General features: G+C 37.9%; 1 protein-coding gene across 5 annotated transcripts in view; it reads left to right on the top strand.

The window, feature by feature from the left end:
- The window catches only part of RtGEF (Rho-type guanine nucleotide exchange factor), a 31,709-nt gene that overhangs the window by 787 nt on the left and 3,069 nt on the right, over positions 1-27,853 (top strand). Inside the window, exons 2-9 of one of the 5 annotated variants that reach the window (XM_065237172.1) lie at positions 17,605-17,830; positions 17,902-18,058; positions 18,127-18,327; positions 18,391-19,057; positions 19,381-20,941; positions 21,017-21,586; positions 22,521-22,743; positions 22,812-22,898. In XM_065237172.1, coding sequence (XP_065093244.1) covers positions 17,641-17,830; positions 17,902-18,058; positions 18,127-18,327; positions 18,391-19,057; positions 19,381-20,941; positions 21,017-21,586; positions 22,521-22,743; positions 22,812-22,815 — 3,573 coding nt within the window. In that variant the 5' untranslated portion in view covers positions 17,605-17,640 and the 3' untranslated portion in view covers positions 22,816-22,898. Of the gene's footprint in view, positions 1-13,212; positions 15,917-17,604; positions 17,831-17,901; positions 18,059-18,126; positions 18,328-18,390; positions 19,058-19,380; positions 21,587-22,520; positions 22,744-22,811; positions 23,067-24,012; positions 25,111-27,853 lie in introns of those variants that run through there. The other 4 variants (XM_065237171.1, XM_065237173.1, XM_065237170.1 and 1 more) reach the window with 4 other exon arrangements.

Here is a 27,853-nt window from a genome sequence, read left to right as displayed (position 1 = left end):
GTGATCCATTTGTTGCTTAGCTATTTACGAGTTGAAATTACACACACAGGTATTTCATTTTGTTTGTACGTGGTCATATATTCGCAAGGTTATCGTGTGGAATGTAATATCTGGAATGTCTGGATATGTTGGGGTTGCGGAAGTATTGGGACTCTCTTCCGACACTGGTCACGGTTAAGGCAATCTTTGTAATATTCGGCTCAAAGAATAACAAAACCATGATTCCATGTAGAAATAAGGTCATGGTACATATAATTTTCTAGCCTAAATATGCATCATGAAGAGTTGACCATTGTTTTACCCTGTCTAACCCAGGGATCGACTGTAATATATATGACCATAGAGGACAGGTCCACCTTTCTCATGGTTTTGAGATAGATTTCCACGTTTTATACTGCCGTTAACGCATAAGAGTGCCACAGTGCATAAGGATTGCATAGAACATGGGACAGTTATGCGTATAACGGCAGTATATATGGTAGCGAAATCTCAACAAGAAACTTAGAGTTCGGAAACTTCGTTGTACATTGTGAAGATGTTCAGTCTGTTTATTTTCAATTATGAAGTCTGACCAATACAGTGTAACGAAGGATCAAATCGCATATCTATGTATTATGTTCGACATTTCGGCGTTTCGACCTGATTATCTTCAGAGGATATAAAGCTATACCGTCAGTATTCAAAAATAAAACATAAAACAAAAATTAGTTCGAGTTCCAGTCGATTCTTATTTAGAAAATATCTAAAATATTACATGAATCCATAATCTGGAAAGATTTATTAGTTCGAGGTTTTGATATTTATGTTCAGTTCAGTGCGTGTGTAGGATCTTTAAGCTTTCTTAATCAGATATTAAATGAAGTTGAAATTCTCTGAAACTTGTGAGTTAAAGAAATTAATAGATTCTAAAGTTTTAGTTCAATATCATTAGATAAATTTAATGATAGTGAAAAAAGAAATAAAGTAGAAATCGTTAACATTTCAATAGTTCATGATATCTAACATATTTCTGAATCTGAATTTTGGATACTTTGAATGGTAGTCTGAGATTCAGAAAATTTATTCTAATAGCTGGAGGTCTTTTTTTAAGGCTGTAATCCTATTTAAGGTGATGAATGAGCCCAAAAGGGACTTAAAATCACATTAATAAAGAATTTAAACAAGAAAAATTCTTTGCCTAATATTTGAATTCAATATTTAGAAAATTATTTTAGTTGAAAAGTCTATGGAGAAAAAATGAAAAAGTATTCAAGTCCAAAGGCCAAATCCACGCCAATTTTTGTAACACGAGCACTTGCGCGTTGTATAAAATACAACAGTATATTATTTTCACTTTGAGGGCACTTGATATTCTCCAAAATATTCTTCAAGTATTGGTCTATTGGACACGAAAGTCAGTAGGTTTTTAATTTTGTTTCGTGTTGTAGTTTAATTACACAAATGACGTCGGAAGTCATAGCGTGTACGCGATAAAATTCTGTACACGTCCTCCAAAACCCCGCATCTTTCAAATCGTGCCATCAGCAAAATGTTTGGAATCGTGCATTCCAAGGTTTCTCGTATCATAAAACGTTCAACCATCGATCGTAAGCATTAAAGGGGACGAAAGACCACAAGATTATAAACTTTGAAGTTCGCGATGTGGCCAAAAACTTTATCTGACAAATCAAGCTGAATATTGCATTAGGTCCTAAGTAACATTGACAGATTCTCTTCGTTGACTTTCTCGACGGCCATCTTTAGACATTCCCAGGTATTTTCAGCACACAGATCGTTAAAGAGAAAGTCGACGAATAGAATCGATCAATGTAACTTAGGACCTAATGCAATGTTCAGCTTGAAATAGTTTCATGCCAAAGGTTAAGAAACGGGCAACAGAGTATGGTAGCTAAAACGCGTGCACGGAGGATGCTTTACACACAAATGTTGATAATACCACATTGCTGTGTCATAGATGACGAGACATAAGTATAGGGGAATTCCAGTATATTCCGTGAGTCAGTATGTCACTGCTAGTTTGATTTACCAGAGCACCTCACGAAACAGAAACTATCCAAGCTCGTTAAGAAATTTATGTATTGGTAAGTCATGTGTTCGTGTGGAAAACGGAGCATCCCTTTATTGACAATTGCGATCATCGATGGGCAGCTATACATGAAAAAGTGCCTTCAAAAGAGATTTATCCCATTTCTAAGTCGCAAGATTGCCGCACGCTTTTCTGGCCGGATTTGGCTTCCTGCCATTACGCAAAGATGTGGTGGAGAGCTTTTTATTTTGTGTTTTGTGCTAAAGTAACTGCACGACACTCACAAGACGCGACGCCATACAATACACAACACTTATCGCTCTTACAACGTTAAAATAGATTAAAATTTACCATTCAGTGCCGGGACAATGTCCTGGTTTGTGGATTCCTACAACTTATTATCTTGATTTATTGAAAAATATCGAATACGCCATTTAAAAAAAATTGGCAGAATTCAAATTGACCGAATTTCAGATTCAAAGTTAATAACAAATCCATTTTTTGAAGCGAGATGCAAATAGCAGAAGGTCCAGTTTGAAATTGATTTTGTGCTTTGCTATTTGACCAAAATTTGTCAAATTACTCTGCACGCATAATTCTCTTCATTTGAGTAGCAATGTCTACTACTGCGACCAGTAAATTGATCTATTGTAGTATATCCCGTGTCCTTAGTTTAGTGCATGTCGTATTACTCCATCACTATTGAGAAATGATGAAGTATTATTCGATTTTTTTACAGTTGCCACTCTTGCATTTATCGCAAGGATCCGACTCTAATTGAAAGGTTCCGCTATTTATACCCTTCGGAGTGTTGAAACACCCTCCAAAGGCGCGCCCCTTTATCAGTCAAAATTAGATTCCTTAGCAACCAAATTAAGGTATGACACCGATAATGACCATGCATCCGAACCCTAGTCTTAACCACTTCAAACTAGGGAACAACGAATAGAAGATTAGGAATCACATAGATGAAGACAACTAACTCATTTTTTTCCTTGTTTCAAGATCATCCTCGGTAGACAAAGCCGAGTCTTGTCACTATCAACAAGGCATAAAAAGTAACAAGGACTAAGATGTGTTCCTTGGATTACTGAAAAATCCTGTTCCCCTAGTTTGAAGTAGTCAGGACTAGGAATCGGTGGTAGATCCCGTAACGTACCACGAAAAGGTGATCTACCCACGTTACGAGGCATATCGCCTTGTAACTTGCGCAAAAAGCTGCATACAGATTTTGTAAGGCCAAAATGACCTTAAAACTCCTAAATGGCTGTATAATTGTCTGAAACATAGAGTATGATTGTACAAGCCACACAATTATACTAATGCAAAAATGGTACAGGCATCGGAAGCTCTCAATTAATAACTGTGGAAGTGCATTAAGAACACTAAGTTGAGAGTACACAATAAGCTTATATGCGATAAGCAATAAGCTTGAATTGCGAGGACGAAGAAGAAGACGTTGCCAAAGAATCCATAAAAAGCCACACATGTTGAAATACCTAAAACGACAAAATGTCTTTCTCGTGCTACTCATATGATTATTTCTGTTAGGGCCGATTTCTTCACCTTCGCAAGCCTAAACCTGGTTTAACTATATGGTTAGACTTGTACCCAACCAGGAAATGTAAGAGTCTATTACAGATTTGCATGAAAAGTGGGTAAAATTTGCAATGTTTCGTAGCATGAACAGATTCTGTAATGTGGTCGCTAGATGGTTTTTAAAATAAGTTTGTAATTTTTATGTTTGATTATTTTCCGAACTAAGTTTGTCTTCTCAAATGCATTGCATCTAGAAAATCATCTCGTGAAAGTTTTATACAAAAATGTGCATTGGGGAAAAACTTGCTTTTTTATAATGCATTTATTTTTCCAGGCTCATTTGATGTAGCTTTGCGATATTCATTGTTTAGATCACAAAATTACTTAAAACTGTCGTTAGTAAAGCGGGGCCGATTACTCGCGGCTATCTCGAGGTTAGGGGTAACGAATTGTAACAAATGGATGGCTGGATGGTGATCTTGATCTTGAACTAAGCGACATACTGATGAAAAAGACAAACATGGGAGTACACCGATGGGCAGCTAACAACTTGGGAGAAAAAGAGACAAACCAGCTAAAGGCTGAAAGCCAGCAATGAGATGGGACCCAACAGTTGGATAAAGCACTCAGTTTAGATCGTATTTCAGGCAGGAAATACGAGGAGTGCTTCGAATAGCCTTCAATGAGCTAAGACTATCTGTAAAAATAATATAATGGTCAGAAGGTAGTGAGGCAATTCGCTCTACTGCGTAAAATATGGCTGCGAGTTCCGCAACGTACACAGAGCATGGTTTTTGCAGTTTATAGGACGCGCTATGAAATAGATTAAATACACCAAATCCAGTGGAAGCATTTATGGTTGACCCATCTGTGAAAAAAACTTTTATCGTTACTTACATTTACAGAGGAATTATAGAAGGCTTGAAAGCAATCACGATTGGAGATTAATGAAGAAGGACCAACCTCCAGCGTCATGTACATGAGTATCTATGAAGTACAAACTTATGAATCTTGTTTGAGGATTTCGGTCGGGCAGCTTCTCAAAGTTTTCTATTACCAAAAGATTCATTACTTCACAACGGAAGAGAAACCGGAAGGACAGCTCAGCGAAACGATCTGTCAGCCTAGCGCAATACGAAGGCAACGGTATTGGATCCGTTGCAGCTTAAGGATGTGTATTTTTGCTGCGGATTGGAAGCAAAAGCTGCCGTATGGGAAAAACTTGCTTGTACGCTGCAGTCCATTGCAAGAACAGTCATTACATGTGTTGTATTATGATTCAGAGGATGTATTGAATCCAACCTTACATTGGATGTAAAAGAAATTTGTTTTACGTGTGGTTTAATATTTAAAACGTTCAGTATACGTACATTTAGAACTTGAAACCTAAAGTAAAAATCACATTTATAATTGAAATACACATATTTGCTCATTTCAGTGCTAATATTTGTTTCCCCGTGAATTCGTTGTTAACTCTCGCAATTAGTCAAGCAAACAAAACACGAAACCACGAAGTAGCAATAACACATTCACACGTTCAACCTTCAGTTGCGGTAAATAAACCATACAAATAGTACAGAAAGAAACTCCATCTTCAATCGCATCGTTGAACAGCGCAGTTGGTTTACATTATACCGGGCTTATATTCAGCAATCCCTATATTCACGTCTTGACGCTTTAGTTAGACTTAGCGGCCGTCGGACTCGGTGGTCGGAGAAAAAAACAGTACTGCCAAATAGAAATATTCAGTAGCTATGTAGGATCGTAGTATCCGAAGATCAGTTCAGCAAGCAACGTGATTGTTTATATTTGTATATAGTTTTGGTTTGTTTTCGTACGATTTTCTTACGTTGTTTACTTACCTTATACCCAGTTTATAAAGCAATGAAATGAATGTGTTTGATATTTGGGGCAAATGTTTAGATACATGTAGGTTCGGTTTTGCAACAATGTGCATCGCCCGGCGCAAGGTCGAACGAAAAGTTTAGAATCCGAGGTAGAGTGGGAATGTGTATTTTTAAAATTGGATGCACGTTTTGTTATTCATTATATTTTTTTTGTTCGTTGTTGGCAGGCCGTTATAAGTCTAGACATTTTTTGAAATTAATTGATTATTTGGGAATTTCGGGTTTGCCATCTGTTTATGAATTATCAGTTCGGAATCTAAATGATATGTGTCTCGGAGAACAAATCCGCTGTGATTATAAGCAATGGATCCCAAAAATAAAACTCATTATTATGAATTTTAATTTCTCAGATGAAGTTTAATTAGAAAATCGTTACTTTTAGTGCATTGTGTGAAGACGCTGCTCATAAAAATATACTTTAATAGCGTTGAAAATTGAAAACTTCTTAACCATGAAGCGATGTCGATCAGAGACATCGTGACGATCTTTTGGTTGGCTCTAGACATGATCATCATAACGATATGAACACAAACAGATACACATTCACACGGATACACACAGGCCACATCATACACCAAAGAGCATCCCAACATTCCCAACAAGCAGAGCCGAGAAATTGTCTCGTCGAGATCTATACCCATGTTCTGTCGAACACTCGTGTCGGTTCACTATAAATAGAAACCTTAAAGGCAGTCAACATCAGAACGATGAACGAATGGCAATAAGCAAAGGTTTGACCCGCTTGTTTATGTGTACGCTATAGATCTCGCCTCGTCTTGTTGCCTCCCTTCGTCGTTGCTTGCATCCGTGATTTGCAGAGCTAGATTAACTGGGTATGGAAGCGTTTTAAATTTATTACTCTTCTTCGGTTAGCATGGTTCTTTCTGCGTTGAAGAAGTGTAGTCGATATCCTTTAATGGATTCCATTCATTTGCGTGCGCAGATAGACGTCATTTTTCCGTTAAGATTTTCTATATGAAGAATGATGCGCGCTTACCGGAAATGCTCATAAATTGTATTTCACAGAAAGTGCCCACACTCACCCAATATTGTGGTTTGGAAATTAATAGTTTTTAGATTTAATAAATTTAAAATTTAAATTTAAAATAACTGATCATAATATCAAGCTGAAGTACAATCCGATTGTGTTGTGCGGATTGGATAAATCCTAAACTTTAGTTTTTTTTATGGGTAAAAACATTTGTTTGATTAAAGTTTTTTAGGTTCGATGCAGCAGATTCCTAAAACAAAAAGTTGTTTGAAACATCAATGAAATCAATTAGAAAAAGTATGCCATTTTTGGTACTAATGCTCCAATGTTGAGCCCTAGGGCCAAAATCAAATTTTAAATAAATTTTCATTATTTTACAAAAAAAAAAATAAGGTAACATATATTTGCTAAACTTGGAATGAAATAAGTTTGTTAAAGATTGGAATAATATGAAATATAAGATAAGGCCAATTAGAGGACCAATAGAGCCAGAAACCCTTCCCGAGCACAGCTGGAGATAAATGTGAAATCAAAATTTTCATGCACTCAAAATAACAGTCACAACACCAAAAATCATTCCAGTTTAAAACTCATAAAAACACTCAAACGTCAATTGATAGCATGCTCATGCATCTTGTGCTAGTTTTCCATTCACTGATGCAAAAAAAAACAATAATAACAATGAATAACGCTTAAGTTTTGAGTTAATGAAAGTTTTGAGTGTTACTATTTTGGCCAGCTTTCCAACCCAAATTACAAAGGCTTCATCAGTCTTTACCATTTTTTACACAGACCTATATTTTTGGAGTTATGAATCAAAATGGAGGGTGGTCTGGGTGACTGAAAATAGTTTTTACATAATGAAGCATCCTAATGAGCATTGCTATCTTTGAAGCTAACTCACTATTGAATGATTGTGCATTTCTTAGGATGTCATATTTCTTCCAAATTGAATGAGACATAATCTCAGCACATACTCTTCTCATCTAAGTTGCAGGAAATGTGTCAAGTCGTGCCTCTTCAAACTATTCGCATCGAAACGATGGAGGGAATCTGTGTTGGCATGGACCCAATAAATCTGCTCGAAGCGCCCCGTTGTATCTTTCTTCGATCTACTGTAGATGATCTGGGTGGCTGAAGTGGACATGATCGAGGTGGGCGCGCGGGTGAATGACCGAACCAACCCCATGCCATCTCACACCCTCAAGTTCATATTTTCATCTATGTTTGTAAATTAGTCTAAGTTCCACTCGTTCGAAACTCTTGGACCTGAAGGCATGTATCATCATACCGCTTAGCTAAGCTGAACACACTACTGGGCTTGCGGTGGGAAAGAGTTAGGGCAAGTGGCAGTGATGACGAATATCTTGGCTGCTGTTGATAATTATATTTTAAACGAATGTTTTCCCACCTCAAAGCTAAGCAGTTTTTCGGTTGTGAACAGTCGCATTTACTTCAGGTTCCGTGGATTCAAATTTTCCGGAATAAGGGCAAACCTCGCCATATCTGTGCTGCCGTGTGACGAAGAAAACGGATGCTGTCTCGAGAGCGCTCACGTGTGCGATTTGAAACTGTGCGTGACACGAAGTGGGTCCAGGAGATAAATTAAAACGAAACGACACGGTCGTCGGTGGAAGAGATTCGAATAATTTGTTGCTGATTTTGTGTGTTCTCGAACAGAGGCGAAGGCTGTTACACAAGAGCGGTTATTTAAACTGATTCACAAAACATCGCCCGATGGAAGGAAAGGAAAAGTGTGCATGCATGAAAAGCGACTTTTAGCAGTCTGAGAGTGATTCGAAAGGAACAAGAGAGAATACGGTTAGCTGAAGGAGGACTTGTGACGTTTGGAGTCATCTTTCGAGCGTCGGATGGTCTTTCGATTGCCTCGTCTGCCCAGTTGAAAGAGAATTATAAATAAATCACAAATTCTGGGAAATATTGAAATATTTGTGGCATCACTCAATCGACAGAAAATTCAAGCAGCCAAGCGACAGAGCAGTTAATATTTGCAAAACATCCACACCATGATCAAAATGAACCAAAACTATATGGTGTTGATATGGTACCTGATAATTGTGATTGTGCTGGTTTACCTTTTTGCATTTTCCCAATAACGATGGAAGGGGATGAGTGCTGCAAAATGCTGGTGGGACGTAGCTGCTGCCCATCAGCGACGAAGACTTAATCGTAGTGGAGATGTGACAATAGTTTACTGACACTCGCAAACACACATTCACTTTTAACACACACACACTCGCACTTGAAAAAAAATGTACACTTAGGTTATCCAGTGCCGTGGCTAGAATCTTCCTTTCAGAGAGAATTGTTCAGATGGTTACATTCATCTAAGGTTTCCACATAAGTAGGCTTTTGGTTATTCAATTGTATACTAAATGAAACTTTTGATGGTTGGGCTTGCTGGTAGAGTATTTAGTTGTTTTTTGTCAACATTAGCGTATAACTTGTCGGAAGTTCTTGGATTTATGAAACTATTTGAGCAAATTTTTATAGGTTGAAATTTTTGAATAAGCTTTGAATCAAAACACATTTAATTACACTGTGCAACAAACTTGAACTTTTTTCCTGCACAGACAAATTTGACCATATTTGACTTTCTTGTGGTTCCCCCTGGAGTTAAGGTGTAAAATATACTTATGCCCAAACACGTCACATTTTTTATGTATCGCCCTCTTTATGAATGGCGATATGATTCAGGATTTTGGCCATCAACTGCCAACCTAAGCATGTGGCATTATTATTGTACAAGCAACATTTGTAGAAAATGACTGAAGGAACATTTGTTTCAAACATTTGAAAACGCTATCTCGATGGAATGTATCTAATACTTAGGTGGTGTCTTTCTAAACGCCGACAACCTCCGTGGTGCGAGCTCGCTTATCTCATACACGCCTGTACTGCCCTTTTCAGCATAGTTGTCCCATTCGTTAAAACAGCACGCTGAGAAAAACGTAGTTGAAGATTTTTTTCTCCGCGGGCTCTTATGGATGGGACAACCTAGTTTTGGTATTTTTCGCAACATTTTCTAAACAAAGTATGAAACTTTTCTTGTACATTGTAAAGTAATGGTACTTGATAATCGATTCCAATGCATAACTCATTTTCGCTAAAAATGCTAAAAGGACTGTTATACCTCACAGGGCAGTGTAGGTCGGTACATAAAGAGTGAAAAAACGTGACGTGTAGGAGCTAATGCATATTCTAGACTTTTAACACCGACGAACCGACGTGCCAGCTCATAGAAGCTACAATCAAGTTCTTGCCAAAGACGCCATATTTAAAATACGATAAACACTACCGCCATCTACTCATCCGATCGCGTCATATCGTAAGCAAGGATACGAAGCACGTACAATTTATATTGACTTGGTTTGCGTCTCACCTCGTTTGACAGATTTGATCGCCCGTTTGCTAGATCGAATCGCTCATTTGACAAATCGAATTGCGGACAAACGAAATGCTCCAGTGGCATGTCGGTTTGTCGGTGCTTTTAATCCGCTGACCATAAGAAAGTCAAATACAGTCAGTTCTGTTTTCACACGATTTAAATTTATCCGATCATGTTCTCATTAAGAATGAGTACAGAAAATTCAAGACCACAAGACTTTTATTTGAATTTTTAATGATTTATTTAAATTAAGTTGTGCTAAATCAGGTTGAAAATTAAGAGCCATTAAACCAATTATTGGGCTCCTGACCGCTGCGGAATTCAAAAGTTGACATGTTAGCAATGCATGGATCATCTGAACAAGTAATTGAGATCAAGAAATTAGCAATCAGACGGAGCAGGCAATGATCTACTAACAAATATTCACAAACCATTTTTTAAATGTTCCGCTATCGAAAAATCCGGCGGAACAAAATTTATTTCTAAACTCACTTAAAAATAGATTATGCTCTTTCCTGTGCTTACGATAGTACAGGGCGCAATTTTGAAACATTTCAATGAAAGGGCGAGGCCAATATTGTTTACCAACAAAAGCGAAAATAGTAAAAGGCTCATTTTTGTCTCAAACGTAAACACGGCGGAAAGTTAAGGGCGACACTTTTAAGGAAATCAAAACAAGGCGCATTGTATTTAGCGAATTGTTGTTGTCATACATGTTAGGGGCGATTTAATGAGGGCGTATTCTTAATGTTCCGCATTTACGGGCGACATTATAAAAAATGACGAGTTTTCAGGGGAAAATGAACAAAACGTGCAACACAAATAAAAATGGATAAAATTTGCAATGGTAAATTTAATTGCTTTCGAAAAAAAAATATTGCTACATCTTCAATTAAAAATTAAATTAATACGTAAAAACCTGTTCGGGTTTTCTCCATTTATTTACATTTTGCTTGTTTCGCCCTAATCACAATTTGCTCCGGAATTATCAATGAAAAATATCAGTGTCTGTACTGGTTTAATAACAGGCCATTGTCCATATAAATATCACTTGAAGCAAATAGCGCAGACAGACATTCTAGCTTGAATCTCAGCATACCCGTCATTTTAAATGAGATACTCAAATAGCAATAAGCTATATGTCTATATTTCTAGAAGATAAATCTTCATTGGATATATAGGGAATTTTCTTAAGAATTTCCTTTGAATCATACCAAGATGTCTCCAGAGTTGATTTCAGGATTCTTCTGAATAATATTTTGATTCTCTCTAATAGAAATGATGATGGAACCCTACAAAGGTTTGAGCTGGACGATTTATCTTTAAGATAACTAAATATAACATTTTAACCAGGTTAGCAAAAAAAAAAAATCGAAATTGTTTCAAAAGCGCGTTTCAGATCAAAAAAAAAAAACAATCGTATCTTTACGCTCCAAGTTGTCTTTCCACTTCGCTAACACAAAACTCAACGTAGTTTCACAAGAATGACCTTCTCGATATCCATGAGGTATCAACAAAGAGTTTGTATTCAAATACTCCAACAGCTGGCCTTTAACAAAAAGTTCTAAAATTTTCTCTAATGTGTGCAACATGTTGATGGGACGAAACTGTTCGGTTTTAATCGTTCCAGCAACTTTTTGAATAGGAACCACTAAGGATTCCTTCCAAATTTGTGGCACATTTCCAGTCTGCAATGACATGAAAGCAATATTGAATAACTTAAGCATTAACATTATCTACTCCAGCCGATTTTCCTAATGAAAAGCAAATAACTCTAAGTTCATCTAATGTAATTGGGTGAAAACCTACAAATTTACAACTACTATTAACTGGCTATTTTATTTCGTCAGGTTCATCGACTAATTCAATGGATTGATTAATCAATGAAACACTGTCCACAAAATAATCATTAAATTTAGATGCACAATTACTTGTTCAGACTGTTCTAATGTGACATTAGTTAGCATTCCATTGAAGTTTATTTTTTCACAGTCTTCGCAATTCTCTGCATACCACTTTAGAAATCCCCTCCAGGAAACTCTTATAATTTACTCTACAATTATCCTAGTACATAACATCAATAATTTTCGCGTACATAACATCAATAATTTAGCTTGAAAAGTTACCCTTTTGAATTTTACGCTTGGGATATCTCTTAGAATTCCCTTGGAGTCTTGAAAATATAAACAGCCTAACATGAAAAATTCAGTCTAGCAGTCCCAAATTGAATTTAATAAAAAAAATCATTGAAATGCTTCACAAGATTTGCCAAGGATTTTCCTAGGAATTTTCTAACAATGTTCTTATAAATTTCTTTGAAAACTACGTATTTTCATCTCCCAACTACAGGCCACATTCCAAAAGTTTTCCGAAATAATAATCTGTGTCCAAAGTAACAGTTTTGGTTTTATCGTGCTCTTTCAGACATCGCTCTTGTTAAACCTCGATAGAACTTGCAATGTTTCTTGGGGTATTTTTATCATATTTAGCTGTTTCAAACCGGGAAAACCGAAAAAAACCGGGAATTTAAATTCTTAATTCTAGTGACCAAGCATGGGAAAATTCATTCACTCGCGCGAACACCACAGAATCAAAATAGCCATCATCACCTACAAACAGATTGCCGAACGAGTGTAAATTATTCCAACCAAGTGACTCTGCAGGTCGACTCAGAACTGACAGCAATAGAAGGAAAGAAGGATAAACTGAAAGGCAGCCGAAAAATGTTCTCTATCGAGGGAGAACTAGATTGAATGCGTAAGATCCGAATGCTAACGATTTAAATAGCCGATTCAGATAGTTTTTGGCTCACTGATTTAAATCATTTGAATTGGTCACAGCAGTTTTACGGTATTTGCTTAACGCTTATATTTATCTGTTACAGTATAACCTTTTTCTCCATATTAATAGCAATTTAAATGTATCCTGATGAATGTGGGCGTCTTAGTAGAATACCTGTATAATGAGAAAGAGAAGGATCCTTCTCTCTCTCATTATAATTTAAATGTGTCAATGTATTTTCAAAGCTAGAAAATAAAAAGTGATTCTTTCTGCAAAATTCTCATTCAGCTCACTCAGCAGAATGCAATCGTAAAAGGTTCAGCATAGAAAAAATAATAAGAGAGGAATGATCCACACTACTACACTCAGAATCATTCATGTTACGCTCAGCTGTCTGTTTTGCTCAATTCTGCGTTCATCGAAGAAAATAGAAGCGATGCGAATACGAACGAAATCAGTGCGGCTCGCACAAGCTGCTGTTCGTTTCTGATGTTTTTTTTTTTTTTTTTCTTTATTTTTGTGATTTTTAGCCGTAGGCTAGTTCATCACATCGGTTTCTGATGTTGTATGCATGTGAGTGAGTAGTAAATGCAAAATGAATCGATTTTTCCCATGCTTGCTAGTGACTACCCTGATAATATAATGGTTATTGAAACTCAGTGACGATTAAAAAGCAGGTAAATTGAAATAGTTGAACATTTGATTGTAGACAAACCTCGTTATCAGTTTGATTTAATTCATTTAATTTCACATAGTTAGAGATGAGCAATCTGATCCGTTCAAAATATCAGTATGGAGAGTGAATGCTCCACGGTTTCGTTTTATTAAAAACTGGATCATCGGTTAGGTTAAGCAAGGCTATCTTTATTAGTAAGGCCCGGATCATCGGTTCATCAGAGTTCAATAAGTTTTTCAATGTACTCTGATCGAAAACATTAAGGATTGAGAATGAGCTGTTAAAAATGATCATTAAATAAAATCTTTGCATTCAGATCCTACGCTCTTTGTTACGTTATCGTTATCTTGTTTCCATCTTCTCTCATTTGACAGTTCTCATCAGCTAGCAACGGTCATGTTCTCACTACAAAAGTGAGTGTAACGTCAAACTTGCTAGTCCGTTTATAATCAATCGAGAGTGACAACTTGTTTAAATTATTTTTTCGTTCATTCTAAAAAGTAAAAATTATTAATTTTCAAAGTTCTGTCGATATGATTTTCTAACTGTTAAATGTAGCATTTTGTTACATTCATGATGGTAAATTTTTACTATAATTAGACTGAGAGAATAAAATGCTGAGGGACTATTTTTAGTGCAGGAATCAACTTTGGGGCAAAATGCATAATACTTACTATCATAAATTTGGAATGTAACAGTTAATCTTCATCGACTTGCATAAATTAAAACCAATAGAATTTTTTTTGTGAGTGCCCGATGATATTCAAAATCTCCCTTCCAAAATGGAAATGAAAATTCAAATTTACATCAATACCGGCAATATTCATCGGCTAATGAACCTAAACAAAATTTAACCTCGACAATCAACGGTTGGCTTGATCGAGAGAATGTTGTCATAATAAAATTAAAACTCATAGGGTTAAGATCTAATATGTGACTTCTAAATGTATTTACCTTTCCATACGTACCGTGTGATTTCATACAGAGTCAGAAATTGTTGAGATATTGTTAAAAATCTAACAGTGCTTCTTGATTTCAATTCTGTCATACGAGTTACAATTCTATCCAAACACATTGAAACGTCATTAGATTCACTTCGGCATACGGACGAAGACAGAAAAAATAGTTTAGCTAGGAGCGCCTCTTTTGTTTTTAGAAGAATGGATATACATATTCATAATAAACGTTCTTATAGACTTTGTTTTGTAGCCTTTGAACTAAACTATCGTTTCAAACGTGTGATTGATTCGTTTACGTCGAAATCATTGATATATTTGATGTTTCTGTTCGATGTGATGGAAATGGACGCTTATGCCGAAGTAGTTCTCTACCCAACAGGTATCTAGCAGATTTATCTGAAGGCAGGCTTGAAGTTGACACTCAGCCAATATAAGCGCAGAAAAAAAAAATGTATCAACACTGTTCGTTGTAAGCATACATGTCACCTAATTACGTAAACTGAGTCAACTTTAGACTAAACTGAACTACTCATGAAGGGTGCTCATCCTTTCCCAAGTAATTTTTTTTTTAATTTTTAGCTTTTAAACTAGACCATTAACACAGTTGTTACTTAGACTAGAAATGATCAATTGATTGCTCAGATTAAACCCGATAGGCAAGAGCCATTAGCTACGGATCTGGGAATTGTTGTTCACCGTCAAACCTATCAGATCATCTTATATTGAGCAACTTGCCATCCATTTCAGTCACCGGCACCAGTAGGAGCACGCTGAACACATAAAAGGCGACAAGCACATGCAACACCTGTCCCGGCCTAGAATAGCTGTAACATTCCCAATAAAAAAAAAGGAAAAAATATAAGAAAAGACAACACCGTCCTACACGCCACACACGCTGTACCTAAACGACACGTACCCCTAGAAGTTATTTCTCGCCATAGTGGCTGCTTCCATTCAACACATTAGAAGAAATATGTATCCCAGCGAGCGACTAGAAAGAGAGCATGCCACAGCTGTTAGAAATGTTTCTACTAAGTTTGTATGCAAAATAACGTAGCGTATAGTAATTAGCTTAGAACCGAAACCATATCGTCGTCGTCGTCGTCGTCTTCGTGTCCACTCAGAAGAGACTCTCGCAATAAGAGTCAAAATAAACCGAAAATTCTCCGTTGCAAGGAAAACGCATTCACATGGCCGATATCTTACGGAAAACCATAGCGAAAATTATGCACACATAATTAATAATTATAATCGATATAAATAAACGAAATCGTCGAGACAGAGAAATAGCAAGAGCCAAACGCATAAACAAATATGCACGTCGTCGTCGTCGTCGTGGCCGCCGTCATCGCTCTCATCAACGTTGTACAGAAAAAAGAATCCATCGGTACTTTGCCATTTGCCGTCGGAAAATGAGACTGGAAAATTGCCCACCGGCAGCGTCGCCTTCGTGGACTGTCAGTTGCCAGGAAGTCGTCTAGTTGGACAGATCAGGGAGAAAATTTGGGAAAACGGTACGACACCCACTTGATTTTTCCTCCTAAGAAGTGCAGAGCGGTATAGCATCTGTTGGTGTGTAGTGGAATGGCTAATGAGTGCTCAGCGGAAGTGACACTGAAACTGAAAGTGTAAGTGTCGTTTGATTTTTTTTTAGAAATGCATTTCGTTTGTGTAGGTAGGTATTTGCATATTTGTTTGAATCGGACTGCACAGGAAAAGTAGTTTAGACGGTCAAGTGAGTTTACGGCGCGTGTGAAAGTCAATGTGAAAAATGTTTTCGAAGAGAAATTGACAGGGTATTTATATTTGTTATGAGCAAAGTAAACAACCAGGCTATAAATTGGAAGTTAATAATTCTACGTCACTTTTGGATAGTAAAATTTTGTTTTATTTCTATTTTGCATTCAGCAATTTGTATGTACAATTTACCATTATTTGTTTTTACTTAAATTGGTTTTAAAAGGTATGTCTATTTTTGAATATTGAGATGAACTGTATGTAATAAATATATACACAGGAATTTTCAACCTATTTAACCTCATTTGCTTCCAAAAGAAAATCTCAGAAATTAACTCAATGTAGCAAGCACTGAGCCGGATGTTCTAATTCGAACATAATTGATATCGTCAGTTATGTATCCGACAACATACGAAGTTGTGAAATAAACTTTAAATCACGATTCGCTTTTTGAGGTATGTATAAATTCGTGGTGGAGCATCAACTTTTGGATGTACAAGTTAAAATATTAATAGAGCATTAAACATAATATTAGATTAGATTTTATGTTTTTCGTAAGACTCATCATATTTTGTTGAATAGTAATAAACGTTAAGGTTGAATATTTTTGTTACTCTTCTTCTTAACTTTGTACGCTATCCATTGATTTAATCTTTCTTGACGTAATTAATCGTGCTAAAAGTTTCCTATCTTTTTCCTCCCTGGTTCCACTAATGGTTTCAATAATGGGTACAGCTATCGGTCCTATTTGGAGATAAAAAAAATTAGTTTCGTTTAACATAAGACCAAAATGGTTGTAAATATTACCTGTGGTGTGCACGATATACTCTTTGTCTTCTCCTGATGATAAGTGATACTTGTAACCTTCAGTGCCATCCGGGCCATATTCAATAAATTGAATGCTATTTTGGAGGGTACTGAATAATTAATTGAATTCTACTTAATGTTTTACTTCTTTCATACCTTGGCTTCGTCGCCAACTCCTCCAATGTTTTACGAATTACGTCCACATCGTTCAATTCAAATTCGACAGATGATTTCAAGGTTGTCTCATTTCGTGCCCACGCAACACAGTTCACTGTCACGAGAATCAGTAAAGTCTTTCTGATTATCATTTCGATACGATACACTGTGTGACAAGAATGCAACTAACGCGCCTTTTTATCCTACTCACTACCACCTTCGGGCGCCACCGTTAAAAGAAACACATTATACAGAACCGTTGGTTATCTTTTTATACTAATTTCATGACCTTGCTCCAGTTTTGCGATGGCGGAAGGGTTGCTGAAGTAGACAAAAAGAAAACTGGTTTTGTGAGATTAAATTATTGGCGGGTTTTAAGGTTTCGACAGTATCCACTCGCCAATAGATTGGCTCTGAAATGCAAATATCAGCATCTAGATTGTGCGATCGAAAGTAAAATGGTAATACCAGTTGTTGAGTACTTCTTTTGATCAGCTTCCGGGCTTTACCCCTAGAAATCAGTTTAATACATAACGATGGAAATGGATATATAGATTCTAGAGCTTGTATAGTGAAAATGCATGGTTTTTATAATTATCTTTTTGTATCATTGCAGAGTACATAGCACCACACAGCATCCGTCGGCAGCAGAATGGACAATTCCCAGACACAGTTTACCGTGCAGGCACAGTATTCCTTCAAGGGATCGAATAATGATGAACTGTGCTTCAAGAAGGGTGACATTATCACATTGACCCAGCGCGAGGATGGCGGCTGGTGGGAAGGTACCCTTGGCGACAAAACGGGCTGGTTTCCGAGCAATTACGTCAAGGAATATGTGGGTACGTATAAAAATTTTCCGATTTGGTAGATAGTAGGAGGTAAATGCATCATTTCTTTTCCGGCTAATTAGGTCCACTGCCACTTTCGGAAACGATACGTCCTCCGGAAGACATTCAAGCCTTTCGTTCGGTTGTATTTCGCGATCTGTTGGAAAGCGAACGAGCACATGTCGCTGAGCTCCGGGGAATGGTGGAAAATTTCTTAGAGCCGTTGCAAAGTAGTCAAATGTAAGTTTTTTCTCTCATTTTAAGACATCTGATTGTATTAAACCTTGCTATGCAATAATTCCAAACAGTTTGAATACCGATGAATACACGCAGTTAATGTGTAACTTTGTCGAGATTGTTGAAATGCACGAAGAGTTTCTTCAGAATCTGGAAGAATCGAACGATCGTGTCGGAAAAGTGTTCCTTACGAAAGCTCCCACCATGAAAATAATACACCAATGCTATTGTTCGGCGCATCCTCGTGCCATCGTTATTGTTGATAAGTATCGGTAAGTTGTTTCTAGGAATTAAGCTATACAACTGTTATAATCTATCGCTCTTTTGTTTCGTAGCGACGAACTGAATGCGTTTATGGAAAAGCAAGGTGCGGCTAAACCCGGTCTGTTGGTCCTAACCACCGGTCTGTCCAAACCCTTCCGTCGGTTGGATAAATATTCTGCCATTTTACAAGAGCTTGAAAGACACATGGAAAGTTGCCATCCGGACCGAGGAGACACTCAACGTAGCATAGCGGTTTACAAGGATATTGCTTCATCTTGTGCGGCTACTCGCAGGCAAAAGGAACTAGAATTACAAATCCTAACTGGACCGATTCGGGGTTGGCAAGGTCAAGAACTTACTACTTTGGGTGAAATAATCCATATGGGTAGCGTTGCCGTTGGTCCCGAGCACAAAGACCGTTACTTTGTGCTTTTTCCGCAAACGTTGCTCATTTTGAGCGTAAGTCAGAGAATGAGTGCCTTCAAGTACGAGGGAAAACTTCCGTTAACTGGCATCAGTGTGAATCGTTTGGAAGATTCAGAGCAATTGAAAAATGCATTCGAAATAACAGGATCACTGATCGATAGAATTGTAGCCGTTTGTCAAGGGCCGAACGAGGCAAATAAATGGGTCGATCTTCTCGGTGCAAAGCTAGCAGGACTTGATGGTCAACCGGGAAAGGATATGAAAAGAATTGTGAGCAGTTCCGCGGTTAACATTCCGCAGCCTCCACCTCATGTAAGTATGAATGTATAATTTGACCCCTACCCTTGCTGCCCTCCTCAGTGGTTATGGTATTAGTTCCTTTTTTCTTTCTAAACTTGTAACGAGTCCTTGGTTTAGCTTTTGTCGAGTAGGGATTGTTTGTAGATAGCAGTTTAGCTTTTCCATCTTCAAACAATTGCTACTTGACTTTCCCGAAAAAAGAAAAACCGTTTTACTCTGTCTCCATTTTATTTTATTTGTTTCTCTCTGTATCTCTTTCTCCCTCGCTGAAATGTAAAAAAAAAACAATGTTTCAAAACTACACTCAATTGAAAAATGAACAAAACCCATCCCAGAGTAAAGAAACGCTCGACACACGTGGATACTGCACCCGCGTGTCCGTATGTGCATACAGTCAAAACTATCAACCGACTTTTCCGCCTAGCTCTTATCCACCTACGGCACCGTACACCGCGCTAACGTCCTTCTTTCGACACCTGTTCAAAAATGGTGGCATGTCGCGGTATATTGTGCAAGCATTGCTCTATCCCCAAATCACACAGGATATCGATTTCAGCGATGTTGTGATGCGCCGGAGGCATCGGACTACCATTCGAATGTACCGCAGAGACCGGGAAGCGGAGGTTAAAAAAGAAGATGACGAAGAAGAAGAAGAAGAAGACACAACTCCCGACGAAGAGTCTGGAGATGATTCGTGTACTTCGTCATGTTCAGGTAGATCAAATAATTTGGAACGCCAAAATGCAGTCGACTATGGCGATGAGGATCCATATGAAATGATTACGTTTTTCACAGGCCGGAAAAACGATAGCACTACTAGAGAAAGTACGGTTTATGAAAGCTACATCGGTCATGCGGGAGAAGCGGATGAACCAGATGAGTCGTTTTTCTTCATTCAGGGTCAATCGGTGAGCGAGGAGAGAAAGAGTATCGAGAGTCACGGTTCACATATCATTGGTTCAAAAGCGATTCCCTGTTTAATGCTGAATGACTGCGAGTCATTTGAAAGTGGCGAGGGTAATGGCAATGGTGGCACAGGCTCTGTACATACTACAACGGCAAGATTGCATCTCGGGGAGATCAAGCAGCAGTGTTCGGAGCAGTCTCAAGTATCTAGTTTTGAGCATAGAGTAGGCCATGGCCGTATGGCGTGTGAGGATTTAGTGAACTTAGATGATTCCATGAAGATCAAACATTCGCTTCAACAGAAACCAATAATCGAGGAAAGGCACAGCATGCCAACTTTGTTTGTTGGAAATCGTTTCGCTAGTTCTTCGGTAACTGAGATTTATATACCTTCGTGGAAGGATCAACAAGAAGTACAACAGCAACAACAGAAGCAGAAACCCGTAGATAGTCCTGCCGCTAATTGCACCAGTGTACATTCCAGTTCGCTAGATATTCCCGCCTCTGAGGCAACCATTTCCGTACCGGATAATGTCTCTGCAGAACTTCTATACAATTTCCATAATTCGTCATCTGGATCCTCGCCAGCGGTATCATGCAAGGTCCTTACGTCTCCACAAGACTTCCAGATCCATAATCCTGATATTGGCTGCTTATCCCGTGAGATGTCACCATTCCGTAAGCATTCAATAAATTCTGATAAAAAACTTCTGCTAAATCAAGCTCATCTCAGAAAGGGCAATAGTGAGGATCGATCATCTGGTCAGTCTGGTAGGAGGTGTGTCAGTTATCAATATGTAAATATGGGAAACGTTGACCGATCGGGTGAGATCAGTAACAGTAGCAGTAAGAAAGGTGATGAAGATGAAACACCGACTCAACAAACGACACACTACAAAAATCATCGTCCAAGAGAACACCATTCAAAGTGCCGTTTTTGTAGTACCAGCTCTGGATCACGTTGTCACAGTCCGCGGTCGAGTGATTCAGGTATGGCCGGTAGTTGTACGATATCCTCACCTGATCCTCCTAAATTATCAGGCCATTTTCTTCTTTATGATTCAGAACATCTGGACAATGGTGCGGCCACGGCTACTGAAAAGAGTAGCAACCAAAATAGTGCCCATAGAGACAATTCTTTGCGCCATTCGCGTTCGAGTCACAATATCGGACGTTTCGCATTACCTCGTGACAGTGAGCTAAACTACATCGACAGTGGCCAGTTTGATCAAAGTCATCCATTTCATGAAGATCACCATCGGAATAACACCCTTCGAAGCGAGGATTCCGAGCTGGATCCACTGACATTCGTACGTAGTCGAAGCGAGGAACGCCATTCAAGTGACGATGAAGGATCTACCAAAAAGCAGTACATCGGACGAACTCGAATAGTAGTAAATCTATACGGACATCGGAGAACTTTTGAATCGGACGAAAGAGGGGATCAGAGCAAACATAGTGATCAGTCGCGACAAGGAACAATCTATAAGACTGGACTGTATGCACATTGGTGGAAAAAGGAAAAGCTACCCATCTTTATTGTTGGCCACGATGACACGGCAGGCAAAAAGAGCAAAAGAGCTGGTGCTGCTTGTAATCGTGATCGTGATCATGTTGATGCCGTTCGGGGTTCAGGCAAGAATCTAACGTTTCTGTAGTGTTGTTGCATTGGTTTTTGATGTTTTGTTCACCATACGTTTAATACGGTTTTAAATTTCCTTATTTGAGAACGTTTAGAATGCTTTACTTTTTCTCGATTGGTTCAATGGTTTTTGTTGAAACGAATTTTGCAGACTGTGCATAAGGCATATACAAAAATATCTCCAAATTGTAGGACTGTGTCGTGTAAAGATGGGTTTTTGAACAGCATCAAGCCGTAAATTTTAGTTGAGTAAACTGCTATGATTATACGCCGAAGTTATGAATAGTCGGGCGCAATCTTATTTTTCTTGCAACGCTTTCGCTGTATAGGTTTAATAGATCTATAAGTATAAATATGTGCTTTTATCAGTCCTACAATTTAAAGAAAACACAAATGACTGAAATGCGTCGCGATTAATTAACGTATAACAGAATTATTTTCAGTTTTTTTTTATTTGTTTGAAGCAATTAAACTACTTGGCGAGTGGCTTACAATGCGTGGTCGCTTTGTTTGAATAAACTAAATCGTATCATGTTGCGTTTCATTTTCTTTTTTCATCATTTTTATATCTTCTGCATTTCCGAGACTGCACTGCCTGGGCCCCATTTCGGTCACATCCACGAAAACCAACAATATACTAATAAAACTGTACAAATAAAAACAAAAGCATTCCCTGAAAGCCACACAGCATTCCCTTTTCTCATTATTTCACTGTCCGTCTAAAATGAATTCGCTCATGCACAAATGTATTTCCTTACTTAATGATCTAATCCGTAAAATTTCCCTGAACTGTCTTAAATAAAGTCATCGTCATCGCTTAAATGCAGCTGATTTGATTTTTTTTGTCAACCATCTTTCATCAGAATATCCATCATGTTGTTAACCACCATTTGTCTGTTGTATTTTCTCTCACCGTACACATTTTAGATGTCCCCACCAACATCCGGCAACAGCCATCCATCACGAGGCAGCTCCATCACACAGCACATGTCGCAACACAAACGCAGCCAATCGTTCAATCATCATCTGAGCTACAATCAGGTCCAGCATCAGCAGTCCCAAAAGCAACTTCTGGCGAACTTTGCCAGCCGGAATTCCGATCAAAGCCAACAGCAACCGGTGCCAAACCTAAAGGGTATCAAAGAAAAAGGTTCGTTGCTTATTATGTCATCCAAATCTCCCACTATTTGTGATACGCGCCATTCTGTATCATCGTAGCTAATTGGAAAATCACCAACCTCAGGCCTGCCCCCTCTTTACGGCCGGCTCTATTGAACGGCGGGGGTGGAAGTGGAAATATTGGTACCGGCGGCGGTGGTCTCACCGGATCCGGAAGTGTTCATCACAGTTTGTCGCTTAGTCAGCAAAGCACGAAAGCACCACCCACATACGAAGAGGACGCTCTCGTGCTGCGTGTCATCGAAGCGTATTGCGCCGCCTATCAGAGCAACGCACGTAATACGATGCACTCCGGTAAGTTTCCGATTTTTGGTTTTTGCCAATGTTTCCATGTTTTCATAATCCTCCCATCATCCTCACCTACTGACAACAACTCTAATACACGTGCCACCCACTGAGAGGTTTGTTTTATTTGTTTTTCTTTTAAACCATCTTTTAAAGTGATGTTAAGGCAAATGTATTATTTTAGACATTTTTAAAATTTGTTTTGCATTTGACCAAGAAAATGAAGTTTTTGGCAAAATACAAATTGTACATGGGTTGAGCTCCTCTTTTGAAATATTCGGATCCAATAAAGGGTATGACAGGTTTGTAGTACCCATAATCGCATAACAGTCTCATATGGATCGGAAATCAAGGAAAGATGCGACGGATATGCGATTATGGGAAGTGTATAAATTGCAACACGCTTAGGATTTCTTGATAAAGTTGATACGCATGAAGCCACAACGAAAGTTGATTTTCGAATATATGGACCAACAGATTTGTGCTACCATAAGGGAAAGAAAGAAAATTGGTTTTGTTGATAATACAATTTTTTTGAGTAAACGGTATTGCAAGATATCTGAAAAACGAAATAATTCTTAGACATTCTTTTAATTTATTAATTTTTGTTGCTTTGTTTGTAACTAACACAGTCGCCAATGACTAACGCTTTCTATGTAAATGACTTAGTGCAACAATGGTTGAAAAGTGAATTTACCAAAAGTGATGTTACCAACTGGTCTTGTGTTAATAGTATGTTTTGTTTTGCATCTGACACGCTCCACAAAGCATTACTCACCACGAACAAATCATCACCAACAAAATACCTCTCTGGTATTCCCTCAGAAAACGCGTGTTAGTGCGCAGTGAAAATATCTATTTCTTTCTTTTCTTCCTTTCTTTCTCTCAATGCCATCCGCTTTCTTTCCTTACCGAACTGTATTTCCAATCTGCCGTATAACGAACCCATGAACAGCACTGCAACCCTGGACGCCTTGTTTGCCAATTCGAGGTGGCAAGCTGAAAACGAGCAGACATTTCTCATCCTCAAATCCGCAAATACCATTCACGTGTTCGTCAATATCATCTTATCTGGTGAATCCAGCGGCAGGAATAAAGAGCAGTAAAAGTCACAATACTGCCTCAACTAGCAGTATCAATACGTCCCACATTTGGCGCGAGGCTACTCCGAATAATTTCAACCTTTATTCCGCTTCAATATCCTCACTCACTTCATCCAACTGTCGGGGACGATATTCTGTTGGAGGCTACGGTAGTACCGAGTGGCGGTCACATTCCGAAGAAAAGCCTGTAACCGGGGTAACCGGGAGTGGTGGAGCAGCTGGAAATACGCTCAAACCATTTACCACGCCAATTGGCCGATCGGGATCTAACTATGATAATATATTCATGAACAATAATACAAACACACCTCTACTATCACGTGTATCGAAACAACAGACGGTCTGGATGAACGCAAATCAAATAACTCGACATCGATCTTCCAGCAGGGAAGTGGAACCTATCCCCAGGAGAGAAAGTCCCCCGCCACCGGCACCGGAAGGACCAATCATACAACAACAACTCTACGATCGACGTCTGAACCGATCATTCGAAACAGCTCAGGGATTGGGTCGAAATAGTAAAATGTCCCAAATGCGCCGTTCTACACCACAATTGAATGGTGACGAGGATGATCAACTGAGAGACGACATGTCACGCAATTCCGTATCGTGCTGCAACAAGTTGCTAATGTTCTACTGGCAGAACCGATAAAGAAAGTAGAGGTTGTAGATAATTCTAGAGTTTTAAACTGCATGTAAGTTTGGTTTTTATCCGTACTGTAAAACAGGATGTTAGTTGGATGGTTTCAAGCTAAGCAACAACAATACAAAGAATTTGGAGGCAAGAGAAAAAGAGCTGGAAGAAAAGAAGGTTGAACGTCTATGTACTTATATGACAATACTCATGAGATTATTGTTGTTTGCCATTTGTTTACGGATTCCTAATCATCATAGCTAGTCACAATATATTCATACAATCGTATTCATGCAAAAGTATACACGTCTCAGTTTTGCGCCAAAAATAAACATAGCTGTACTAATCGTTAACACTCGTGCGGAATTGTGGTGGACATTTTGTGCCATAAAAGATTGGAATCGTCCAAAACTAAATACCACGTTTTGTAGAAACGCATATAGCAAATGACAACTTTGATAATCAAAATTTAGAATAGACATAGACGTAATTTGTAACACATAACATACGGAGATAATAACAATCGTAACGGTAACGGAGAAAACATTTTGTGATATTAGTTGAACTAACGGTTTTATTTTCCTTGTCAAGCTTGCAGAACAGATTTGATGTAATATTGAATGTATCAAACGTAGAAATAGGATAAAAACCTTTTTATCAGCCTCTTCAATAATTGAAACGGAGTTAAACTCAACTAATGTTCCTTCGATGTACGAAGAATTTAAACTGTCCATAATCAAAATTTATTACAACGAACATTGAATGATGGAATGAAGAATTTAGTTTCTTCCTAGTTCGACCTGGCGTACATTTTGCGACACTATTACAATGTGTTTGGTAAACTTGTTATATAATAAATCTTAAAACTTTTTGTACTGAAATTGGCCTCGAGAAAATTGAAACTACTTTGTATTTATTATCCTTCATATTGAAAATAAAGTATTGGAATCGTTGAGTAAAATCATTTGTTTTTATATTAACTCCCAGACAAACGCTTGATATCTTTTTATATAAATATAGGTATTAATACGACTGAAAGGCATGGAAACGTTTCCGCGTTCTCCAATATTAGTTGAGTTTGTATAGGGTTAAATGTAAAAGAATTGAAATAAAAATAAAATTATGTAGACCTTCTGTGTTTCTAAGATTTAACTGTTACGAATTGTTTTCAAATAATTCTGAAAAAGAGGTTCCAGAATTCTGAAAGTTTTTGCGATTTTTTTTTTAAATTTTGTTATTCTTTACATATTTAAAAATATTGTTATATAATACACATTTTTTTAGTACTCGTTTGTTTACCTCTTCTGCTTAATTCAAGGAGGTAATCAATTAACTATGCTTATTCTAATACACATTCTATTGCACAACCTGCAGTGTTGATAAACAATCAATTATTGCTTTAATCTACTTTACTTAATCTATTAAATATCAAAGAGTCCAAAGCATAGATCTCCACCACGACGGTGTTTGCAAATTTAGCTCTGAAGACCTGAACCGTTCGTAGCCTTATACTTGTTAATGAAAATTAGCTTGAATCGATATCGCATGTCATTCAGGGAATCAAACGTTGCTCTCTGCGGTACGCAAAAGACAAAAAGCTTGCGACGACTACAACGATAAAGTGTCTCTGCAATCTTATTAAATAGCAAATAGATAATTGGTTGCAAGCTTTGTTGCTACAAATATTAACGGCATAGCTTGATCGGAACGGTGAAATGACATGAACAATTTCCCATTTTCATACGTATATCGTCTCCTGTGTATGTTGTGAAGAAGCTTGCAAACAATTTTATCTTTATTCTTCCACCGTTCCGATTTTTATGTATGTATGCAGAAACAACTGCGATGGTTTATTTTGTTTTACTGATTTAATTAACTTTTAAAAGGGTGTATGTTTTTTAAAAAGACAATCGTTATTCAAGCCTGTGCTGGAACTCGATCATTTTGTTCACAAACTACGTAGACAGCTTTTGAGGGGTTTTCGACAATCGTCCATAATTGTTTTTGTAACTTTGTACTCAATGTAAAAAAGTTAATTGAATGAAACCGATTTTTAGGGGCCAGTAACTTATTATTAAAATCAGTATAAAACGTGAGCCATTGCATCAAATAAATTGTTCTATAAATACCTAAAATCACATCACCCATCAAAGTGTAAGTTAGGTAAAGGACGCGTTTTATTAGTATTGTGGCATTTGTGCCTCTTTGCTCAATTTCAACTTCTGTTCAATTTTCCCACTGCCGTACTCAATTTATCCTCTTCAGAACTTTATCTAGCTAATAAATTATCTCATTAAAGCTTCACGTTGGTATTAGTGAATCAAGTGAAGCATTTTCTCTCAACTTAAACAAAAATACTTAGAACTAGCTAATCACAGAAACCATCCTAATTTCACTCATGTCATAAGCTTGGCTGAGCCGGCGCCGGTGGTGTAGTGGTAAGCGTGACTGCTTTCTAACACCCCGATGGGTCTGGGTTCAATCCCAGCCGAGGTCGGTGGATTTTTTCTGAGGCATACAAATCTCTGGTCACGTCTTCCTTCGGAAGGGAAGTAAAGCCGTTGGTCCCGGCCCATGTGTGTTGAATTGAATGGGTGCGATATCCTACGCAGGTGTGGAAGCTGCCTTCCTGCACATTCGATTGCCGTCAATGGATGGCAATCGATGTCCGTCGGTGATTGGCACTAGATTGCGGAACAGAGACCGACGTTAAATGAAGGGAAAAAAAATAATCTTGGCTGAAATAAATGGACTCTTTTTTATGAAAACAGTAATCGCCTAAAACTAAAGGAACTGACCAAAAATTACGTGTACAGTTTTTGAGAGATTGACAACCTTCCATACTGCCGCTCTACCGTCCCATATCGAAAATCAGCAAGCCGAGAAAATCGCGTTTCAAGTTTGCTTCGTACCATTGCTTCTTGTGTGCTGGGACATCCAATTTGACTGTCGTTCCAATTTTTTCAGAACTAGGTTTTTGAGTTCATCCAGTATTATGAAAAGATGGGTAATTAGCTGAAAAACTTAGTTTTGACAAAAATGGCTATGTATACAAATTT

Source organism: Ochlerotatus camptorhynchus, unplaced genomic scaffold, assembly GCF_037179485.1.
Source record: "Ochlerotatus camptorhynchus isolate MF236.1 unplaced genomic scaffold, CSIRO-AGI_Acam_v1.1 ptg000598l, whole genome shotgun sequence".
Taxonomy (NCBI): domain Eukaryota; kingdom Metazoa; phylum Arthropoda; class Insecta; order Diptera; family Culicidae; genus Ochlerotatus; species Ochlerotatus camptorhynchus.
The sequence above is the reverse complement of the archived record's forward strand: the minus strand, read 5'-3'. Positions and strand labels throughout refer to the sequence as shown.